The 22,228-nt window shown below is 56.5% G+C and overlaps 1 protein-coding gene across 6 annotated transcripts in view; it reads left to right on the plus strand.

Annotated features, from left to right (window-relative positions):
- The window catches only part of CERS4 (ceramide synthase 4), a 34,968-nt gene extending 24,835 nt beyond the window's left edge, over positions 1-10,133 (plus strand). For 2 of the 6 annotated variants that reach the window (XR_016222581.1, XR_016222580.1), the window contains exons 2-11: positions 4,238-4,411; positions 5,902-6,019; positions 6,753-6,871; positions 6,954-7,011; positions 7,213-7,263; positions 7,478-7,570; positions 7,769-7,835; positions 8,059-8,165; positions 9,470-9,626; positions 9,735-10,133. Coding sequence is in view for 3 of the 6 variants with exons in the window: in XM_051835496.3 (XP_051691456.3) it covers positions 4,238-4,411; positions 5,902-6,019; positions 6,753-6,871; positions 6,954-7,011; positions 7,213-7,263; positions 7,478-7,570; positions 7,707-7,835; positions 8,059-8,165; positions 9,470-9,626; positions 9,735-9,917 (1,189 nt within the window). In the remaining 3 variants the exon portion in view is untranslated. Of the gene's footprint in view, positions 1-3,966; positions 4,141-4,237; positions 4,412-5,901; positions 6,020-6,752; positions 6,872-6,953; positions 7,012-7,212; positions 7,264-7,477; positions 7,571-7,706; positions 7,836-8,058; positions 8,166-9,469; positions 9,627-9,734 lie in introns of those variants that run through there. The other 4 variants (XM_002722001.6, XM_051835496.3, XM_008249144.5 and 1 more) reach the window with 3 other exon arrangements.
- The last annotated feature ends 12,095 nt before the right edge of the window (positions 10,134-22,228 follow it).

Consider the following 22,228-nt stretch of genomic DNA (forward strand, 5'->3'; position numbering starts at 1 on the left):
TAATTAACATATGCATTATCTTGCATACCTGTGCCTTTTTTTCCCATGAGAACACTTAAAATGTGCTACGGAAGCAATTTGCAAGTATTTGCTACATTGTTTTGTCAAAAGATTTATTTATTTGAAAGACAGAACGACAGAGAAAGGGAAAGACAAGCAAGCTATCTTCCATACCCTGGTTCACTTCCCAGAAGGCCATAACAACCAGGTCTGACTGAGGCCAATGCCAGGAACCAGGAGCTCCATCTAGGTCTCCCACATGGGTGAGGGGCCGAAGCAGTTGGGTCATCTTCCTAGGGAGCTGACTGGGAAGTGGAGCAACCAGGACTTGAACCAGCGCTTTGAGGCGGCTGCTGGCCCTGCAAACTGGAGCTTTTTCCTCTGCTCCACAGTGCTGGCCCCAGCTACAGTGTTGCTAATTCCTCCTTATATAGTGGGCCTCTTAGACCTGCTCCTCTTGCCCAACTGAAACTTCATATCTTTTGAAGGGCGTTCCTCCCTCCCAAACCACACTGCTGAAACTCTCCGTCTTCCTTGTTGTTGTTGTTGTTGTTGTTGTTTTCAGTTTCAATGCACTTATTTGAGAGGCCGACAGAGAGAAAAATAAAGAGCTTCCATCTGCTGGTTCGCTCCTCAAATCCCACAAACGCCAGGCGCTCCATCCGGGTCTCCCACGTGGGTGGCAGGGACCCAAGCTCTTGAGCTGCCACCACTTCCTCCCAGGGTAGTTTCTTGAAGGTCTTCAATCCTTAGGGGGTTCTCCCTCCAAAATTTCTCTAGAATCTCTCCTCTTCTCCCCACTCCACCTCACCTGGACTGTCCCTTGTGGGACACCTGAACCCCCTTGTGGACTTCAAAAGGCCACACCTGCAAAGCCACCAGCATCCACCAGACTTCCCATCCTTTCTTTCTTTCTTATTTATTTATTTATTTATTTATTTTTTGACAGAGTGGACAGTGAGAGAGAGAGAGAGAGAGAAAGGTCTTCCTTTGCCGTTGGTTCACCCTCCAAGGCCGCCGCGGCCGGTGCGCTGCGCTGATCTGAAGGCAGGAGCCAGGTACTTCTCCTGGTCTCCCATGGGGTGCAGGGCCCAAGCACTTGGGCCATCCTCCACTGCACTCCCGGGCCACAGCAGAGAGGTGGCCTGGAAGAGGGGCAACCGGGACAGAATCCGGCGCCCCGACCGGGACTAGAACCCGGTGTGCTGGCGCCGCAAGGCGGAGGATTAGCCTAGTGAGCCGCGGCGCTGGCCCCATCCTTTCTTAAATAAAACTAAAGATAGGCCAGCATTGTGGCGTAGCAGATTAAGCTGCCGCCTGCAACACTAGCATCCCATATGGATGCCGGTTCACATCCCAGATGCTTCACTTCCAGTCCAACTCCCTGCTAACATGTCTGGGAAAGCAGCAGAAGACAGCCCAAGTGCTTGGGCCCCTGCCACCTGCGTGGGAGACCTGGAAGAAGCTCCTGGCTTCAGACTGGTCATTGCAGCCATTCGGAGAGTGACCCAGTATATGAAAAATCCATCTCTCCCTTTCTAACTCTGCCTTTCAAATAAATAAATCTGTTTTATATATATATATATATATATATACACACACACACACACACACACACACACACACACACACACATCCCAAAACATCATGGCCACCCTGAAAGTAGTTGCTTATAAATAAAGCAAAACCTCCAAACAGTAATGACCAGGCAATATCACTATATCACTCTTGGAAGTTACCAAAGAGAAACCAGGACATCCGTCCACGGACACCCGTGAGTGTGCATGGCCGCTCTGCTCATAACCACCCACAGCTGGGGCCCTTCAAATGCCCCTGCACAAGGGACAGGGCACCAACTGTGCTGCGTGGTTGCAGCTCATGCAGACGGCAGGAGGACAGGAACGAGGCGGCGTATAAATGCAGGGACGTGCACACATCCTGAAACGCTCCCCACAGTGAAAGACGCCCCAGAGCCACAGTCTGAGTCCGTGGATGTAGAGTTGTAGACCTGACAGGTCTAATCTAACACACACACACACACACACACCCCGAAAACATGGGACCAGAACTTACCTCACAGTGCGGAGGTGGAGGTTGACCAAGAAGGGCGTGAAGGAACATTCTGGAAGTAATGTTTATAGGAGATTGAGATACCCAGGTACATGGATTCTTCCAGACCTCATCTACTTAAGGTACGTTTCACTCTAGTGAATTCTAACCTTGAAAGAAGAACCCATAAGAACTATTGGAGAATGATGGGTTTTGAACTTTCTCATCATAAAAACGTTGGGGATGGCCAGCGCCGTGGCTCACTAGGCTAATCATCCGCCTTGCGGCGCCGGCACACCGGGTTCTAGTCCTGGTCGGGGCGCCGGATTCTGTCCCAGTTGCCCCTCTTCCAGGCCAGCTCTCTGCTGTGGCCCGGGAGTGCAGTGGAGGATGGCCCAAGTGCTTGGGCCCTGCACCCCATGGGAGACCAGGATAAGTACCTGCCTCCTGCCTTCGGATCAGCGTGGTGTGCCGGCCGCAGCGCGCCGGCCGTGGCGGCCATTGGAGGGTGAACCAATGGCAGGGAAAGACCTTTCTCTCTGTCTGTCTGTCTCTCTCACTGTCCACTCTGCTTGTAAAAAAAAAAAAAAAAAAAAAAAGTTGGGGATAATAACCCAGCTTCCTCCCCACGGCCCCCACCATCACCTCATCCTTGTCTCTGCCTCGCTCAGCTGGTTCCATCCTTGTGGGCGTTCTTGCCAGCCCTCCAGTCCTCTGAGCTCTCTCTGGGCTGAGGGCCTTTGCACCTGCTACTTATTTCCCTGCAAAGCCTCTCTCCCAGTCCCCGTGCTTCTGCACAAGCCCAGAGCCTCCTCATCCTGTCCCGCGTCTGAGAAAGCCACCCTGTGGATCCTCCAGCAGGCTGTTACTCTCGGGCATCCAAGTTATGTACAAATCTGTTGACTTGTCTCAGCCGTGTCCCCAGAGCCCAGTCCCCACCTGGCAGGTACAAACCAGAGAGCATCTTGTGCCTGGAGGGCTGGATAAGTGGGAGGATGGATGTACAGGAGGACTGATGGGTGGTGAATGACGGACAGATGTTTGGACAGGTGGATGGATGAACAGATCGGAAAGATGGACTGGCAGAGAATGGGTGGGCAGTGGGTGAGCAGATGGATGGAGCTGTTTCCATCAGGTGGATGGATGGACACATGGACACACAGACAAGTGAACGAATGAGCTTTCCCTAGTGTGGTTATCTGGGTGCTTAGCTCAAGACTTGGCCTGGGCTGGTGCCATGGCTCAATAGGCTAATCCTCCGCCTTGCGGCGCCAGTACACCAGGTTCTAGTCCTGGTTGGGGTGCCGGATTCTATCCCGGTTGCCCCCTCTTCCAGGCCAGCTCTCTGCTGTGGTCTGGGAGTGCAGTGGAGGATGGCCCAAGTGCTTGGGCCCTGCACCCCATGGGAGACCAGGAGAAGTACCTGCCTCCTGCCTTCGGATCAGCGCGGTGCGCCGGCCACAGGGCACCGGCCGCGGCGGCCATTGGAGGGTGAACCAACGGAAGGGGAAGACCTTTCTCTCTGTCTCTCTCTCTCTCACTGTCCACTCTGCCTGTTAAAAAAAAAAAAAAAAAAAAGACTTGGCCTGGTACCAGCTGTTTGGGCCCAACAGTCTAGAGATTCTTGTTCCCCCTACGGCCACTGGCCGGCTGCTGGCCGACCTCGACTGCTGCTCAGACACTGGCTAGGCCCTCCCACCCAATCACTGCCTGGCCTCCAGGCTAGCGGGTGAGATGGATGCCCTTGGTATCAAGGGGAGGGAGCTGGATTTCGTAAATCCTTCATCTTTGGGCGGCGCTGGGAGGAGGCGGCTTCCTGCAAGTGAAAGGAATCCTTCTGGGATCTTCTGGGACCCAAGTTCATGACCACAGGCAGCCCCTCCCTTTTGCATCTGGCAAGTGCAGAGTAACAGCTGTGGGCGTGAACCGTCTTCTCTCATCCCTCATCTGGTGTCAGCAGGATGAGCACTTCCTGTACCTAACCAGGCTGGCCAGATGAAGTCGGATCATCTGCCTAAGGACGCATGGCCTGCACCTGTGCTTAACATCGTATGGACGTGGAGTGGGGAGCCAAGACCTTGTGCTTCTGGGGTCAGGAAGCAGCTCCGATAACCCGGGCAGGCGAGGCCCAGCCCCCGGCCCTCCATCCCGTGGCCAGACTCCCTCTGACTGGCTCGTGTGTCCGCAGGATGCTGTCCAACCTGAACGAGTGGCTGTGGCAGGAGCGGTTCTGGCTGCCGCCCAACAACTCCTGGGCACAACTAGAGGACCGTGATGGCCTGGTCTATGCCCACCCGCGGGACCTGCTGGCCTCCCTGCCCCTGGCGCTGGCCCTGGTGGTCGTGCGCATCGTCTTTGAGAGGTGAGTGTCTGCCAGGCTGTGACCGCACGGCCACTGGCGTGTGTGCCCTTGCACTGGGCGGGGGTGGCATCAAACGTGTCCCCAGTGGGGGCCTGGCTCCAGCCTACCCCTCACTGCTGCCATGCTGTCCATCTGGTCTCTGATTGCTGGCTTCCCAGGACACTGGCCACAGCTGGGGTCTGGGGGGGTGCCGGCGTCTTGGACGGAGGGCCAGCCTGCAGAGGTGAAGAGACACCTGCCTGCTCCGCCTGTCCCCAGGCCTCAGGGCCTCCTCCCTTTGTCGCCCATAGAGCAAGTCTCTCCCTGACCTCGCAGTGCCTCCCTCGGCTCTGTTCCCGGGCCCCCACCTCCCCACACAGGACCCCTTCCTACAGCGCAGAGCCCAAGCAGGTGCCACCTGCCTGGATGCAGTGTGCCCCGGTGGCCAAGGCTCACAGCTTCTCAGTCCCTTCCCTCACGACCCCAGCACCACTCAGAACCAGGGTTGGCGCCTCTCCCTGGGTGTCCGGCTCCTGCCCTCTCTCCTGGGGGCCCCACCCTTTCCCACACTGACCAGGGCTGGGCTCCCAGCTTCCAGACCTGCCCGGCCTGGACCCCCCCCCTTCTCCTTCCCCCTCCCTGCCCTCCTCCCAGCTGTCAGTTCTGCCACCTTCTCTGGGGCTCCCTGGCCTTGCACGGGCTCCTCTGCGATTCTTCCCAATGCAAGAGTCTTTAACCACCCCCTGCAAGGGGTCCCTGTCCCGGGGTCCCACTCCTGGCCGCTGCGGTAGGGGGATGCATGAGCCCTGGGCCCTGTTGGACGCTGACATGGCAGTGGACATTGAAACGATGGCCTTGTCTGCGGTGGCCTCAGTGGAGGGGTGTGGGTGGTGGAGGAGAGGCGGCCAGTTCCCTGGTCTGCCGCCCACTCACCGCGTGACCTTGGCCATTTCTCTGACACTGGCATGATCACTTGAACATGTGCATCACACGGCCACACGCATGGCAGGCAGTAAGTGCTCCATACGTGCTCTCAGCCCCTATGGTTGAGTGTGAACGGAGCTGCCGTCCAGGCTGCTCCGGGTCTGTCTGCCAGAAGCGGAAGTTTAGTCCCCACGTGTGGCCCTGGGGCGCCCTCTTGTGGACACTGCAGTGATTGACCAGGATCCATGCTCCTTCCAGTGCTCACCTTAGTACATGGGATGGGGTGAGGGGGGCGACCCTGCCCGTCTGCTCTTGTCATTGCCCAGCCCTGGCCTGGTCGGGGCGGGGATGGTGATAGACCAGGACCCAGGCCACCATGAGACAGGCAGTGAGGGGGTTCCCACCCCTTGGTTTGGGACGTGGTGAAGGTACCTGTGTATCCCAAAGGTCGGCCTACACACCCTCATCCTAAAGGCTGGTCCAGTGGTGTTTTCTGATGCTTGGAGCCCTGGACCAGTACTTTGTCCCCTCTCTGCCTCAGTTTCCCCATCCACAGCGTGTCCCTCCTCTCCCTCGCCCATGTTCAGGTTCGTGGGCCTGCCCCTGAGCCGGTGGCTGGGGGTGCGGGATCGGAGCAGGAGGCAGGTGAGGCCCAACGCTGTGCTAGAGAAACACTTCCTGGTGGAAGGACCGAGACCCGAGGAGGTGAGAGGCCAGCTGCATGGCCTGGAGGTTGGGACCAGGGGAAGGGGAGGGGCACTCTACCATCCACTCCACCTGGGTCCCCTGCCTCCCAGGGAGGGGAGGCCCTGCCCACACCCCCACCCCCACCCCAGCCTCTCTGGGCGTGTCCTGTCCTCAAGTGGGAAGAAGGTGGCCCTGTGACCCTCCTGCCCTCCCATTCCCATCCCTGGCCTGGCTGCCCTGGGTCTGGAGGGAGAACGGGGAGGCTGGAGACAGGGGCAAGACCTGGCCCTGCAGGAGAGGCTGTCCCCAGCCTCCTTTTTTTTTTTTTTTTTCCTTTTTTTAAAATTTTATTTGAAAGGCAAAGTTACAGAGAGACAGACTCCCCAAAGGGCTGCACTGGCCATGGCTGAGCCGATCCCAAGCCAGGAGCCAAGAGCTTCTTCCAGGTCTCCCACGCAGGTGCAGGGGCCCAAGCACTTGGGCCATTTCCACTGCTTTCCTAGGCCATAGCAGGGAGCTGGATCAGAAGTAGAGCAGCCAGGACTTGAACCCATATGGCATGCCACCACTGCAGGCAGCGGCTTAACCTGCTACACCACAGTGCCACCTCCCCAGCCTTGTTCTTAATCCCAAATCCTGCCAGTGGGGCCACAGGGGAGGGGAGCACAGAGCCCCCTCCCCCATCCAGGAACAGGGGCAGAAGGGCCACCTTGGGCCTCTCTGACCTCAGCCCCCTCCGCCCCCTGCACAGTCCCAGCTGGCCCTCCTAGCTGCCCAGTGTGGCCTCACTCTGCGGCAGACCCAACGCTGGTTCCGGGTGCGCCGGAACCAGGACCGGCCCTGCCTGACCCAGAAGTTCTGTGAGGCCAGGTAAGCCCCTCCCCCCGGGGGGTGAGGGCGGGGTGCCGTCTGCACCTGGGCATCAGCCTCAGCGGCTCCTTCTCGCCCACAGCTGGAGGTTCGTCTTCTATCTGTGCTCCTTCGTCGGGGGCGCCTGTGTCCTGTACCACGTGAGTATACCTGACGCCCGCCTGTCCCACGAGCACCTACGGGTGCCTGTGGAGGGCCGGCTGTACCAAGAGCTGGGGAGTCAGCCATGAGTCAGCGAGCCCCCAGCCGCCAGGAAGGAGAAAGCAGGGTTGAGCGGCCCCGCTCCTCAAAGGGAGCTGGCTCTGCCCTGTGCGCAGCCTCCGACACCCATCTCCCTGCAGGAGTCATGGCTGTGGGCGCCAGTGAATTGCTGGGACAATTACCCGGAACAGGTAAGTGGCGGGGTCTTCCAGGGGCCACAGCCGAGCATCGCTGCGACTCTCCCCTCTAAGTCCTGCTTCTGACTCCCACGCGGAACAGACCCCCGGAACAAGTGCTGCCCCAAAGCCACCCCCTTTGATTACCTCCTGGGCCGGGAGGCTCCCGCCCTGGTTTTAAGCCATGGCCTCCGCGGCCCACGACTGAGCGCGCCCTGCCCCGCCCCAGGCCCTGAAGCCGGCCCTGTACTGGTGGTACCTCCTGGAGCTGAGCTTCTATATCTCACTGGTGATGACGCTGCCCTTCGACATCAGGCGCAAGGTGAGACCGAGCCGCGAGTCCTTGGGGTGGGGGAAGGCCGGGCTTGCCACCATCCCCTGAGGGTCCCCCCCCCCACCCGCTCCCGGGGCCTCCAGCACCCCCGAGCTGCTCGGGCTGTGACCCCCGTCTCCCACAGGATTTCAAAGAGCAGGTGGTGCATCACTTCGTGACCATCCTTCTGATCACCTTCTCCTACAGCGCCAACCTGCTGCGCATTGGCTCGCTGGTGCTGCTGCTCCATGACGCCTCTGACTACCTGCTGGAGGTGAGCCCGGCCCCGCCCAGCTCTGAGCCCGGGGCCCCGCCCCTCGGTCCTCCTGGGATAGGAAACCTCTCCCACCCTCCACCTTTCTAGGCAATGCCTAGATTTGAGGCCCACCCTATCACAGCTGTTCCTACCCACAGCGCCTTTTCCATGGGCCCAGACTCCGCCCCTCCCTACCTGGGCCCTGGTCCTCAGCCCCCCCGCCCTTTGCTGTCCTCCCCAGGCCTGCAAGATGTTCAACTACACCCGCTTCCGGCTGGCGTGTGATGCGCTCTTCGTCGTCTTCTCCCTGGTCTTCTTCTACACGCGTCTCGTGCTCTTCCCCACCCAGTGAGTCTACCCCCCCCACACACACCCCACCTTGTGGGGGCCGAGGCCCTCGCAGCAAGACAGGGGGAAGGTGTGCCCGGCCCAGGTCTGAGACCCGGTGGGCAAGAAGGGACAGGGGCGCCTGATCGCTGAACCAGCAGCATTCGCTGAGCTGCTGCCGTGCAAAGCTCCCCCAGAGAACGCAGGTGCGCGCGCGGGTGCCCTCTGGTGGCTGCAGAGGGAACATGCGGGGAGGCCGCTGTGCTGGGCCAGGGTAGCTGAGACACTGGTGGATTCAAGGGGCGACCTGGAGGGTCGCGAGGAGACCATGAGCGCAGCAGGGGACAGAGGCGGCAGTGGGCGTGCCAGTCTGGGCTTTATGTGGAAGAGGTCAGTGCAGGAGGCACTGGCCCATAGCAGGTGTCTCTAAGCCACAAGTCTGAACGGGGCCACCCTGTGTGTCCAGGCCAGCGGACAAGATGGTGGAATGGTAGGGGAAAAGCATTCTGGAACATTCTCTCGGGCTGGCTTCAGGTTGCCTGCTGGTGAGGAAGAGAGCGGCAGGGACACTGAGCCCCACCCTGGGGTTCATGGTCAGGACAGCCAGGCGGCCAGCTTATGTGGCTGAGTACAAGGGCCCTCCCACAAATTTGCAGAACGTGGGATTAAAAATTTAGAGGCAGATGCTTGGCATAGTGGTTAAGATGGTGATGGGGCCATCCAGACCTCATAGCCGAGTGCCTGGGATCAGCTCCCGGCTAATAACCTGGGAAAGCAGTGGAAGATGGCCCAAGTGCTTGGGCCCCTGTACCCACATGGGAGAGCCAGAGAGGTGTCCCGGCTTTAGCTCAGCCCCGCCTTGGCCATTGGTGGCCGTTTGGGAGGAGTGAACCAGCAGAGGGAAGCTCTCTCCCTCTGCCTTTCAAATATAAGATCTTTTAAGATTATTAATTGCTACTTATTATTTGTTAACTGAGAGAGAGATCTTCCATCTGCTGGTCCATTCCCCAAATGTCTGCAATAGCTGGGGCTGGACCAGGCCGAAGCCAGGAGCTCCACCCGGATCTCCCACGTGGGTGTGGGGGCCCAAGCACCTGTCCCCTCCCCCCGCCTTACCAGGTGCATCAGCAGGGAGTGGATGGGAAGTGGCGCAGTCGGGACTTGAACCTGCGTCCCGATACAGAATGCCAGCCTCGCAAGCCGTGGCTTAACCCGCTGCACCTCAACGCCAGTTCCCCGTGAAGGACTCACAATGCAGGAATTAGCCAGGGGGCATAGAAGGTTCTGGAACAGGGAAAGCAGGTGACTCCCTCTGACCCCTGCAGGATCCTCTACACCACGTACTACGAGTCCATCATCAACAGGGGCCCCTTCTTCGGCTACTACTTCTTCAACGCGCTGCTGGGGCTGCTGCAGCTGCTGCACGTGTTCTGGTCCTGCCTCATTCTGCGCATGCTCTACAACTTCACCCGGAAGGGCCGGGTAGGATGGTCACGGTTCAGCGCGCACGTACCTCCCCCGCCCCACCCTCCTCACCCCCAGACCACGCCCTCCTCCCACTCTGAGCCCCGCCCCCTGCCCCACCCCCAGATGGAGAAGGACATCCGCAGCGACGTGGAGGAGACGGACTCCAGCGAGGGCGAGCCGGACGCCGAACACCCACCGCTGAAGAACGGCGCTGTTCGAGGGCCCAGGGCCGCCCCCGAGGACGCTGAGGGCCCACGGAGCCGGGCAGCCGGGCGCCTGGCCAACGGGCACACGCCGGCCTCGTAACCCTCCCGGGACCGGCCCTGCCTCGTTGGCGGGTGGCTGGGCCGCGGCCCACGGGCCAGCTGCTAGGAGACAGGGAAGGCCGCGCCCAGGCTGGGCACCAGGGCTGATGATCTGTCTCCGACCCCAGGGCGGGAGGGCCTGCGCCACCTCCGGCTGTAGCCTTGGGGGGCTGCGGGGAGCCCTGGCTGAAAGGGGTCCAATAAAATTTGAACCTGAGCCGACTCTGTGCCTGAGGTCTTGGGTCCCTGTAAGGGCGCCTCCTCCATCCCCAGGGAGTCAGGGAATCGGCTTGCCCAGTGCCACGCCAGACAAGCCCCTGACCACCCCACCCCCTGCCAGTGCCTTGGCCAGCTGCTCCCAGGCCTGGCTGACACAGCAGAAGGTCACACAGCGTCGCCCAAGCAGGAGGCACGCGTGACCCCCCCACCCTCAGGACCCACGGAGGCACAGAAAGTGGCTTCCCACGGGTCAGCCTGCACGAGGCCACTTCCCCTTCAGGAGCTCTGCAGAGAAGAGGGACAGCATCCCCACGGCCCAGAGGCCACAGCCGCAAGGCTCAGGTGCCCAGAGGGCACAGGGGGCACCGCGGCGGACACGGGGAGGAGGGAATGCTGCAGCCACAGGGAGGCCCTTTGTCTCCACGGAGGAAAAGGCAGGCCAGGGGTCAGGGGAATGAAAGCAGTTGAGGGCATGGGGAAGAGGCTGCAGAAAGACAAGATTCTGGATCAATGCAGAGGGCACAGCCTGGGGCTGGGAGAAACCGAACCGGGGAGAGAGACGGGTCTGGAGGCAGAAGGAAGAGAGAGGCACTGGGGAGGAGCAGAGCTCAAGAGGGCGTGGGGTGGAGGCCTGCACCCGACATCCAAGAGCCTGGGTCTCACCCCCGCCCTGCTCCTGACTCCGGCTCCCTGCCAGTGCACACCCTGGGAGGCAGAACAGATGGCTCAGGTACTGGGGTCCCTGCCCCCAACGTGGGAGACCTGGATGGAGCTCCTGGCTGCAGGCTGGCCCAGTCATGGCTGTTGTGGGCATTTGGGGGGTGGAAGAGTGGGATGAGAGCTGTGCCTCTCATATAAGTTTTTAAAAGATTTGAGAGACACAGAGAGAGAGGTCTATCTGGTTCACTCCCCAAGTGGCCACAACAGCCAGAGCTGTGCCGATCTGATGCCACTTGGGTCATCTTCCGCTGCTTTCCCAGGCGATCAGCAGTGGAGCAGCCGGGACCGGAACCTGAACCTATATGGATGCCAGTGCCACAGGCAGAGGCTTAGCCTACTACGCCACAGTGCTGGTCCCAATTAATTTTTTTTTTTTTTTTTTTTTTTTTACAGGCAGAGTGGACAGTGAGAGAGAGAGACAGAGAAAGGTCTTCCTTTTGCCGTTGGTTCACCCTCCAATGGCCGCCGTGGCCGGTGCGCTGCACTGATCCGATGGCAGGAGCCAGGTACTTCTCCTGGTCTCCCATGGGGTGCAGGGCCCAAGGACTTGGGCCATCCTCTACTGCACTCCCTGGCCACAGCGGAGAGCTGGCCTGGAAGAGGGGCAACCGGGACAGAATCCGGCACCCTGACCAGGACTAGAACCCAGTGTGCCGGCACCGCAAGGTGGAGGATTAGCCCAGTGAGCCGTGGCGCCGGCCCCCCAATTAATTTTTTAAAGGGGAGCGGGGGCAGACGGTGTGGTGTAGTGGGTACAGGTGCCACGTGGGATACCCACACCCATGGTTCTCCATTTCCCATCCAGACCCCTGGTCATGCATCCTGGGAGGCAGTAGATGATGGCCCGGTACTTAGGTCCCTGCCACCCCTATGGGACACCTGGATGGAGCTCCTGGCTGCTGACTGTGACCTGGCCCAGCCATGGCATTTAAGGAGTTGCAGGCATTTAAGGAGCAATGCAGCCCATGGAAGATTTTATTTTTTTTTTAAAGTTTGCTTGATTTGTCAGCGCTGCGGCTCACTAGGCTAATCCTCTGCCTAGCGGCGCCGGCACACCAGGTTCTAGTCCCGGTCGGGGAGCCGGATTCTGTCCCGGTTGCCCCTCTTCCAGGCCAGCTCTCTGCTGTGGCCCGGGAAGGCAGTGGAGGATGGCCCAAGTGCTTGGGCCCTGTACCCCATGGGAGACCAGGAGAAGCATCTGGCTCCTGGCTTCGGATCAGTGCGGTGCGCTGGCCGCAGCGCACCAGCCACGGCGGCCATTGGAGGGTGAACCAACGGCAAAAGGAAGACCTTTCTCTCTCTCTCTCTCACTGTCCACTCTGCCTGTCAAAAAAAAAAAAAAAAAAAAGATTGCTTGATTTGAGGGACAGAGGCAGAGCTCTTCCAGCCGCTGGTTCACTGCCCAGATGACCACAAGGGCAGGAGCTGGGCCCACCTGAAGCCAGGAGCTTCTTCCGGGTCTCCCATGCAGGTGCAGGGGCCCAAACACTCGGGCCATCTTCTACTGCTTTCCCAGGCCATAGCAGAGAGCTGGATTGGAAGTGGAGCAGCCGGGACTGGAACCGGTGCCCACATGGGATGCCAGCACTTCAGGCGGTAGCTTTACCTACTACACCACAGCGCCGGCCCCTCTCTGCCTTTCAAGTAGATAAAAATAAACATTCCGCACAAAGGGAGGGGGAGTTGGAACGATCCAAAGGGGGAGAGACTGGGGGTAGGGGCAGGAGAGGGAAAGCAGCAGGAAGGGATGGTGGGGTGGGGGGAGACGGAGCCGGCCACAGAACCGCAGGTGTCCCTGCAGCCATGACCTCAGCAACACAGCAAAGTGAAACTACAGCCAAACCCGGCAGGTGAAACCCAGGTTGAGCATCCAGATATCCTAAATACTCCACCCTCCAGGTGCCTTAGAGCACCCACCTGACATCCCCGGACGGGTCGTGGTCAAAACGCAGGTGCACTGAAGACACTCGGGAAAGTGACCCTCAGGCCACGTGTGGAAGGGGCGTCTCAGACATACATGGTTTTCATGTTTAGACATGGGTGCAGTCGTCCAGTTACTTCCTCACAGGTGTGCAGATGTGCCCAAGTCTTAGACGCGTCTGGTCCCAAGCAGCGTGGTTGACCTGTTGACAAAAATGCGGGAGTGACAGCGCCCTCTGTTGGTGGGGCTTGCAAAAACCAAGGACCTGCCAAAGATCCTGTCCCCAAGAGTGAGACTTCAGCACAAGTTTGTTCTCTTATCTACATGCTCCTGATATTCCTAATGTTCTTATCTACTTGGCTCCTAAACTCAATGAGAAGATAAGCAAGGGGCTGGTGTTTGTGGCATAGCAGGTAAAACCACCTCCTGAGATACCAGGATCCCACATGGGTGCTAGTTTGAGTCCCGGCTGCTGCACTTCCAGTCCAGCTCCCTGCTAATGCACCTGGGAAAGCAGCAGAGGATGGTCCAAGTACTAAGGCCCCCACACCCACATGGGAGGTCCAGAAGAAGCTCCTAGCTCCCATCTTTGGCCTGGCTAAGCCCTGGCCATTGCAGCCATTTGCAGAGCAAACCCGCTGATGGAAGATCTGTCTCTGTCTCTCCCTCTCTTTCAAATAAATAATAAGTAAATCTCAAAAAAAAAAAAAAAAAAAGGATAAGCAACCTCAAAGAAATTGAGGACAAAATACACGTATTGAAGAGAAAACATTTAGGGCCAATAAACTTACAAGGACACGCTCGGGGGCTGGCGTCGTGGCACAGTGGGTAAAGCTGCCACCTGCAATACCTGCATGCCATGTGGGTGCCGCTCAGAGTCCCGTCTGATCCGCTTCCCATCCAGCTCCCTGCTAATGGCCTGGGAAAGCAGTGGAAAATTGCCCAAGTGCTTGGGCCCCTGCACCTACATGGGAGACCTGGATAAAACTCCTGGCTCCTGGGTTCCATCTAGCCCAGCACTGGCCGTTGTGGCCATCTGGGGGGTTAAGCAGCAGATGGAAGATCTCTTTCTCCACCCCCACTTTTCCCACTCCTCTCTGTTAAGTCTGCCTTTCAAATAAATAAATAATAATAAAAAGACACACTCAACCTCCCTCGTAATCAGGGAAATGTCAATTAAGACGGTGAGCTGCCACTGTAGACCCAGTAGACAAGAATAGAGAAATCGAGGGCCGGCGCTGTGGTGTAGTGGGCACAGCTGCCGCCTGCAGCGCTGGCATCCCATATGGGTGCCGGTTCGAGACCCGGCTGCTCCACTTCTGATCCAGCTCTCTGCTATGGCCTGGGAAAGCAGTGAAGGATGGCCCAAGTCCTTGGGCCCCTGCACCCACGTGGGAGACCTGCACCCACATGGGAGACCTGGAAGAAGCTCCTGGCTCCAGATCAGCGCAGCTCTGGCTTTTGCGGCCATTTGGGAACTGAACCAGCAGATGGAGGATTCTCTCTCTCTCTCTCTGCTTCTCCCTCTCTCTCTGTGTGTGTAACTGTGACTTTCAAGTAAAATAAATAAATCTTAAAAAAAAAAAAAAGAATAGAGAAATCGGAGCAGTAGCAAGTGTGTAGAAAATGAGGCTCAGTAGGAATCCCATAGGTGTTCCCCAGGGGGACTACAAATTGCTTTAACCACTTCAGGAAAGGATTCAGCAAATATCTTTCATCTGAAATGGCTGGTCTTTCATAAAGTTCCAAGGCCACAAGATATGTTGCAAAGGCATGAAGATCTGTCTAGTACAGGTACAGTAAGCAAGAAACATAGGCAGAAATAGAAAGTAGCAATGCCATCGTTGAGTTGAGAAGGTAGAAGATAGCGCTCAGATAGAAACTACAGTCACTGTTCTAGTTTTTAAAAGGGAAATCCTATTATTAATACTAAGTACAATGTAAAGTTGATGTTTAAAAAACATACAGAATGGGAGAAACTGTTTGCAACTATATATCCAAAGATGTGTCCAATACTATGTAAAGAACTCTGAAGACTCAACAGCAATAACAAAAACATGGGGGGACATGGGCACAGCAGAACTACTCACAACAGCCAAATGGTGGGACATCCCAAATGCACACCAGCAGGCAACTACTAAGCAAATCACGGGTCGTCCAGGTAAAGGAAGGAAATGCCAAGAACCTTGAACATGGGCTCAGTGCAAAATGCCAGACGTGGCCGGCGCCGCAGCTCACTAGGCTAATCCTTCACCTGCGGTGCCAGCACCCCGGGTTCTAGTCCCGGTTGGAGCGCCGGATTCTGTCCCCGTTGCCCCTCTTCCAGGCCAGCTCCCTGCTGTGGCCCGGGAGGGCAGTGGAGGATGGCCCAAGTGCTTGGGCCCTGCACCCGCATGGGAGACCAGGAGAAGCACCTGGCTCCTGGCTTTGGATCGGCACAGCGTCAGCCGTAGCAGCCATTTGGGGGGTGAACCAACAGAAGGAAGACCTTTCTGTCTGTCTCTCTCTCACTGTCTAACTCTGCCTGTCAAAAAAAAAAAAAAAAAAAAAAAAAAAAAAAAAAGCCAGACACAAAAGGTCACACATTTTGACTTGATAAGAAATATTCAGAAGAGATATACCTATAAAAATACAGTACAGTTGGGGCCAGTGTCGTGATAGTGGGTTAAGCCAATGCCTGCAATGTCAGCTGGTTCCAGTCTCGGCTGCTCCACTTCCGATCCAGCTCCCTGCTAATGTGCCTGGGAAAGCAGCAGAAGATGGCCCAAGTGCTTGGTCCTCTGCACCCACATGGAGACCCAGATGGCGTTCCTGGCTCCTGGATTCAGCCTGGCCCAGCCCTGGCTGTTGCAGCCATTTGGGGAGTGAACCAGAGAATGGAAGATCTTTCTCTATAACTCTGCCTCTCAAAGAAATGAATAAATCTTTTTAAAACATAAAGTATAGTTTATAGCCAGGGGCTGGGGGTGAGGGGGTGGGGAGTTTTAGAGTAATGGAAATGTTCTGGGACTAAAGTTGTGGTTCCACAGCTTTGGTGGGAAATGTGCCAAATGCCACTGAACAGTACTTTTTTTGTTTTAAATATTTATTACCAAAAAATATTTAATTATTTGAAAGGCAGAGTTAGAGAGGGAGACACACACACACAACCTTCTTATAGATGAATAACAAAACTATTACCCATAACTACGTGGAAGATGCAGCCTAAGCTGTCCTTTGAGGGGAACAAGTAGCCTCAGGTGCTTACATTAGGAAAGAAAAAAAAATAGTTAAGCATCTAATCTAAGAAAAAGAATAAGCACCATAAAAGAAGAAAAATAACACATGAATAGAGAGGAGCAACACACCCAAAGGTTGGTTCTTTTAAGATCTACTTGAAAGGCAAAGCCACAGAGAGAGAGCGGGGTCAATCTTCCCTCTGCCGGTGCACTGCTCAAAGGATTCCAACAGCCAGAGCCAGCCCAGGCTCACAGCAGGAGCCAGGAGCTCCACCGGGTCTACCATGTGGGTAGCAGGAACCCCAAGTACTTGGGCCATCATCTGCTGCCTTCCAGGTGCATTAGCGGGAAAGTGAATCAGAAACAGAGCAGGCAGGACCTGAACTGGGGCTCCGACATGGGCTGCCAGCATTACATGCTGCAGTGTAACCTACTATGCCAACTCCAGACTCAACTCGGTGCTTTGAACAAATAGTAAAATAGACCAACCTCTGGCCAGGTTAATCAGGGAAAATCAAAGAAGTCACAACATAAAGACAGGAGGGACTGGCATTTAGCTTAGCAGTTAAGATGCCCACATCTCACACTGGGGAGTATCTGGATTCAGTTCCTGGCTCCAACTTTCTGCTAATGTGGACCCTGGGAGGCAGTGGTGATGGCTTGGGCAATTGGGTTCCTGCCACTCATGTGGAATACCTGCGTTGAGTTCCTGGCTCTTGGGAGTGCCCCCACCCTCGTGTGTGTGTGTGTGTGTGTCCTTGTGACACTCACATGAGTAACTAAAAAATCAAAAAAGGAAAGCATTCATTGCTACAGATGCTTCACAGACTACAAAAAACAATATTATCTTTACCAAATAAATTTTAAAAACTTCCAAGAACTTGCCAAGCTCCTAGAAAAGTACAAGGATTCAAAACTGACTCAGGAAGAAGTTGACACCCTACTCAGCCCTATGCATTGGTCTATTTTCCATTAATGTCACGAAGTGCCCATGGCTGGGCAATGTATAGGGAAATGAAGTTCACTTAGCTCACGATTCTGGGGGTCCGAAGGCACAGTGCTGGTGTTGGCTTGACTCTGGGGACGACCTCACGGTGGATGGTGTCACAGTGGCAGGAGCGTGTGCAGAAGTGAGAGCTCACAGGTGAGACAGAGGGGTCTGTGAGGAGCCAGGCTCATCCTGATGACCTGCTGTGGGGAGAACTCCATCAACTCCTTCCTGGGGGAGTGGGTGCCTCCAACATCCTCTGCTCCACCTCTGGAACATGCCACCATGGCCTCACATGGCCACATGGGGGACCACGCTTCCAGCCACGGACCCTTGGAAGACGCACTCAAACCATATACAGAGAGAGAGATGAGATGAGAGAGATCCCGTCCATTGGTTCACTCCCCAAAAGCCCACAGCAGCCAAGCACAGGTCAGCCTGCAGCTGAAGCTGGGAGCTCAGAACTCTACCCAGGTCTCCCACGTGGGTGGCGGGAATTAAAGTAACTGAGCCATGGGCCCCTGCCACCCATACGGGAGACACTGGATACAGTTCCTGACTCCTGGCTTTGGCCTGGCTCAGTCCTGACCATGGTGGCCACTTAGGGAGTGGACCAATGGATGAAGGATCTCTCTCACTCTACTTTCCAAATAAATTTTAAAAATTAAAAAAAAAATCCCCACTATGCTCAATGAAAGAAGTCAGGCATGATCATTCATATGCTTGCTTAAACAAAACATGCAGACAACTCCACGCAGAGAGGAAGCAGGGAGTGGTTGTCCTGGGCTAGGAGAGGGAGGCCTGGGGAGCAGCCGTGTAACCAGCACAGGGCTCCTTCTCTGGCGCTGAAAACATCTTGGACAAGACAGGGGTGGTGCTTGCCCAGGACTGTGGACTCATTCAATGCCACTCAATCTTTCCACTTTCAAGTGCCTGTCTCTCCCGTCTTACACACGCTTCCTTCTGTATTGTGTAGATTTCATCTCACTCAAATATGACTGGAGCCGGTGTTTGGCACAGTGGTAAGCTGCCACTTGGGACGTCCACGTCCCAAATCCAACCGTGCCTGGGCTCCAGTCCTAGCTCTGAATCCTGATTCCAGCTCCCTGGTAATGCACCCTGGGAGGCAGTGGATGATGGCTCAAGGACTTGGGTTGCTGACACTCAAATGGGAGATAGGACTGAGTTCCCAGCTCTTGGTCATTGGAGAATGAACCAGTGGATGGGCAACCCACCTCCCTCTGTCTCTCAAATAAGCTAAGATTTTTAAGAATTAAGCCAGCCCCCTCCCCAAGCAGGCATCTTTGTCACAGTCCAAGTGACAGAATGCACCACGCCTCACACAGGGGAATGCAGATGAGCCACAAGGCTTTGTGGAGCCTGCAAGGTAGGAACTGAGGCCTCGGAGAGCCTCTGGGGGTTCTCAAAGTCCAGGGGTCACCAAGAGGAGCCCAGGCACCTCTTCCTGGAGACCGAATTGTGGAAGCAGAGTGGAGGTTGTAGAGCAAGGTGAGAAAGACCAGCCTGGACGCCCCCTGGTGGACAGATTCGGGACTTCTCGGAGACACACACAATCTGTGTCCCCTGGCAGAGTGCCGCTTCTAAGCTGCACTCCACCTCCAGGAAGTCCTCCTCTGTGCCTGACTGCAAGCTACGGAAATGCCATCAACACCCACAGCCGTCACCTGCCCCGACCCTGCTTCCTGCTTGATGGCAGACCCAAGTCTTCCTGCTTGATGGCAGAATTGCAGGCCCAGGGCACTGAATCCGTTTCCCTATTTCCAAGGCGGCACTCCCAGCTCTCGCCTGACCTGAAAGCACACCTGCCCCTCTAGTGCCAGATACCCCAGGACCCCTGCTCCAGCAGAGGGGCACAGGAGCTTGGCGATTCCTGACGATGGGGAGAGCCACCTCCCCCTCCCCTTCCTGCAGGCCAGCGTCCCTCCTGGGCACAAGGTCTCCTCATAGGCTGGCTTCCAGCCCAGCTACCCCGATAGCCTTGTCCTGAGGGACCGCGTGTGCACCTGCTGCTCTGTGCCCCTGGGCGTCTGACATGTGAGCCCGGGTGGGGGTGGGGGGAAGCAGTTTCTGAACTCAGCACCACCAAGCCCACGCTGCACCTGCTCACACTTGCCCCCTACTGCCTCTGGGCATTTTCACATGTTTATTTTATTTCAAAGGCAGAGAGAGATTTTCCATCTGTTGGATCCCTCCTAAAATGTCCACAACATCCAGGGCAGGGCCAGGCTGAAACCAGGAGCCTGGAATCCCACCTGGGATTTCGACAATTGTGGCAGGAACCCAGGTACTGGGCCATCATCTGCTGCTTTCCCAGACACATTAGCAGGGAGCTGGATGGGACGTGGAGGAGCTGAGACTTGAACCTCCTCTCATAAGAGGCCAGTGGCACAGGTCATGGATTAAAAACCTAGGGACAGCCGGCGCCGTGGCTCAATAGGCTAATCCTCCGCCTGTGGCACCGGCACGCCGGGTTCTAGTCCCGGTCGGGGCACCAGATTCTGTCCTGGTTGCCCCTCTTCCAGGCCAGCTCTCTGCTGTGGTCCGGGAGGGCAGTGGAGGACGGCCCAAGTACTTGGGCCTTGCACCCCATGGGAGACCAGGAGAAGCACCTGGCTCCTGCCTTTGGATCAGCGTGGTACGCCAGCTGCAGCACGCCGGCCACGGCAGCCATTGGAGGGTGAACCAACGGCAAAGGAAGACCTTTCTCTCTCTCATTGTCCACTCTGCCTGTTAAAACACACACACACACACACACACACACACACACACACAAACTTAGGGACCACAATGTCAAGGAGGGAGGGAGGAAGGGAGGGAAGGAGAGGATGAGAGAGAGAGAGAGAGAGAGAGAAATTTGAGGCCGGTGTTGTGGCATAATGGGTAAAGCCATATGACGCTGGCATCCCTTTCGGTGCCAGATTGCATCCTGGTCTCTCGCTTGCTCTAATGCAGCCCATGGCTAGAAGTGCTACCCAAGTGCCCCCTCTCCCCTCCCTACCTCCTTGGCCAGTCTTCTGGCCCACTGCCCACTTGTTACAGGTATTTCTCTGCGTGGGGCAACCCCGGCTCACCTGTGTGTGTGTGTTCCTGTTCTCACCTTCTGAATAAATGTCGTCATCGCTTCTTGTGCAACTTATACATGTCTGTACTTAGAAAGCAAGACAAGAGCCTGGAGTAGAAATTAACACACCCCCAGGCCAGTGCTGTGGCTCCATGGGTTAACCCGTTAACCCGCCACCTGCAATGCTGGTATCCTATATGGGTGCAGGTTCGAGTCCAGGCTCCTCCACCTTTTTTTTTAAGATTTATTTATTTATATGAAAGTCAGAGTTATACAGAGAAGGAGAGAGGTCTTCCATCTGCTGGTTCACTCTCCAGATTACTGCAATGGCCAGACTGTGCCGATCTGAAGCCAAGAACCTATATGGGTGCAGGGGCCCAAGGACTTGGACCATCTTCCACTGCTTTCCCAGGCAACAGCAGAGAGCTGGGTTGGAAGTGGAGCAGCCAGGACTAGAACTGGTGCCCATATGGGATGCCGGCACTGCAGGTGGCGGCCTTACCCGCTGCACCACAGCCCCTCTCCTCCACTTCTGATCCACCTCCGTGCTAATGAGCTGGGGAAAGCAGAGGAAGATGGTCCGAGTGCTTGGGAGACCTGGATGGAGCTCCTGGGTCCTGGGCTTGGCCTGGCTCAGTCCTGGCTGTTGCAGCCATTTGGGAGTGAATCAGTTTATGGAAGTTCTTTCTGTCTCTCTGTAATTCTCCCTTTCAAATAAATAATTAAATCCTTTTTTTAAAAAAATATTTATGTATTTATTTGAAAGTCAGAGTTACACAAAGAAAGGAGAGGCAGAGAGAGAGAGAGAGAGGTCTTCCATCCACTGGTTCACTCCCCAGATGGCCGCAACAGCTGGAACTGTGCTGATCCGAAGCCAGGAGCCAGGAGCTTCTTCCTGGTCTCCCATGTGGGTGCAGGGGCCCAAGGACTTGGGCCATCTTCTACTGCTTTCCCAGGCCATAGCAGAGAGCTGGATTGGAAGAGGGGCAGCTGGGACTAGAACCGGCGCCCATATGGGATGCCAGCGCTTCAGGCCAGGGCATTAACCTGCTGCGCCACAGCACTGGCCCCAATTAAATCTTTTTTTTTTTTTTTTTTTTTTTTTGACAGGCAGAATGGACAGTGAGAGAGAGAGACAGAGAGAAAGGTCTTCCTTTGCCATTGGTTCACCCTCCAATGGCCGCCACGGCCGACGCACCGCATTGATCCAAAGGCAGGAGCCAGGTGTTTCTCCTGGTCTCCCATGGGGTGCAGGGCCCAAGAACTTGGGCCATCCTCCACTGCACTCCCTGGCCACAGCAGAGAGCTGGCCTGGAAGAGGGGCAACTGGGACCGAATCCAGCGCCCCGACTGGGACTAGAACCCGGTGTGCCGGCGCTGCAAGGCGGAGGATTAGCCTAGTGAGCTGTGGCGCTGGCCCCCAATTAAATCTTAAAAAGAAAGAAATTACTACACCCCATGCCCACATCACTGCCCACAGATCGTGCCTTCAGCCTGGCCCAGTCCTGGCTGCTGTGAATCACTGGATGTGAGTTCTCTTTCATGCTTTTGGGGCTGCAGGCCCCGTGATGGGAGAGCAAGTGAGGAAGGGTGTGAGAGCAGCGAAGGCCCCCACTGGACTACACAGCTCAACCAGCGGCCCAGGGCGGCCCCAGGCGGAGGGTGTGCCTGGGGCTCATCGGCAGGGAGCTGGAAATGGAGCAGCAAGATCTAGAGAGAAGTCCCTGTGGGGTGCCGGCTTAACCTGCTACACCACAAAGTACCTGTTGAAAACCTGGAGCAGTGGCCAGCGCCGCGGCTCTCTAGGCTAATCCTCCGCCTTGCAGCACCAGCACACCAGGTTCTAGTCCCGGTTGGGGCACCAGATTCTGTCCCAGTTGCCCCTCTTCCAGGACAGCTCTCTGCTGTGGCCAGGGAGTGCAGTGGAGGATGGCCCAAGTTCTTGGGCCCTGCACCCCATGGGAGACCAGGAGAAGCACCTGGCTCCTGCCATCAGATCAGCGCGGTGCGCCGGCCGCAGCGCACCAGCCGCGGCGGCCATTGGAGGGTGAACCAACGGCAAAGGAAGACCTTTCTCTCTGTCTCTCTCTCTCACTGTCCACTCTGCCTGTCAAAAAATAAAAAATAAAGAAAAAAAGAAAAGAAAAGAAAACCTGGAGCAGAG

Source organism: Oryctolagus cuniculus, chromosome 16 (genome assembly GCF_051225735.1).
Source record: "Oryctolagus cuniculus isolate XC-2025 breed Fujian yellow rabbit chromosome 16, ASM5122573v1, whole genome shotgun sequence".
Lineage (NCBI taxonomy): Eukaryota > Metazoa > Chordata > Mammalia > Lagomorpha > Leporidae > Oryctolagus > Oryctolagus cuniculus.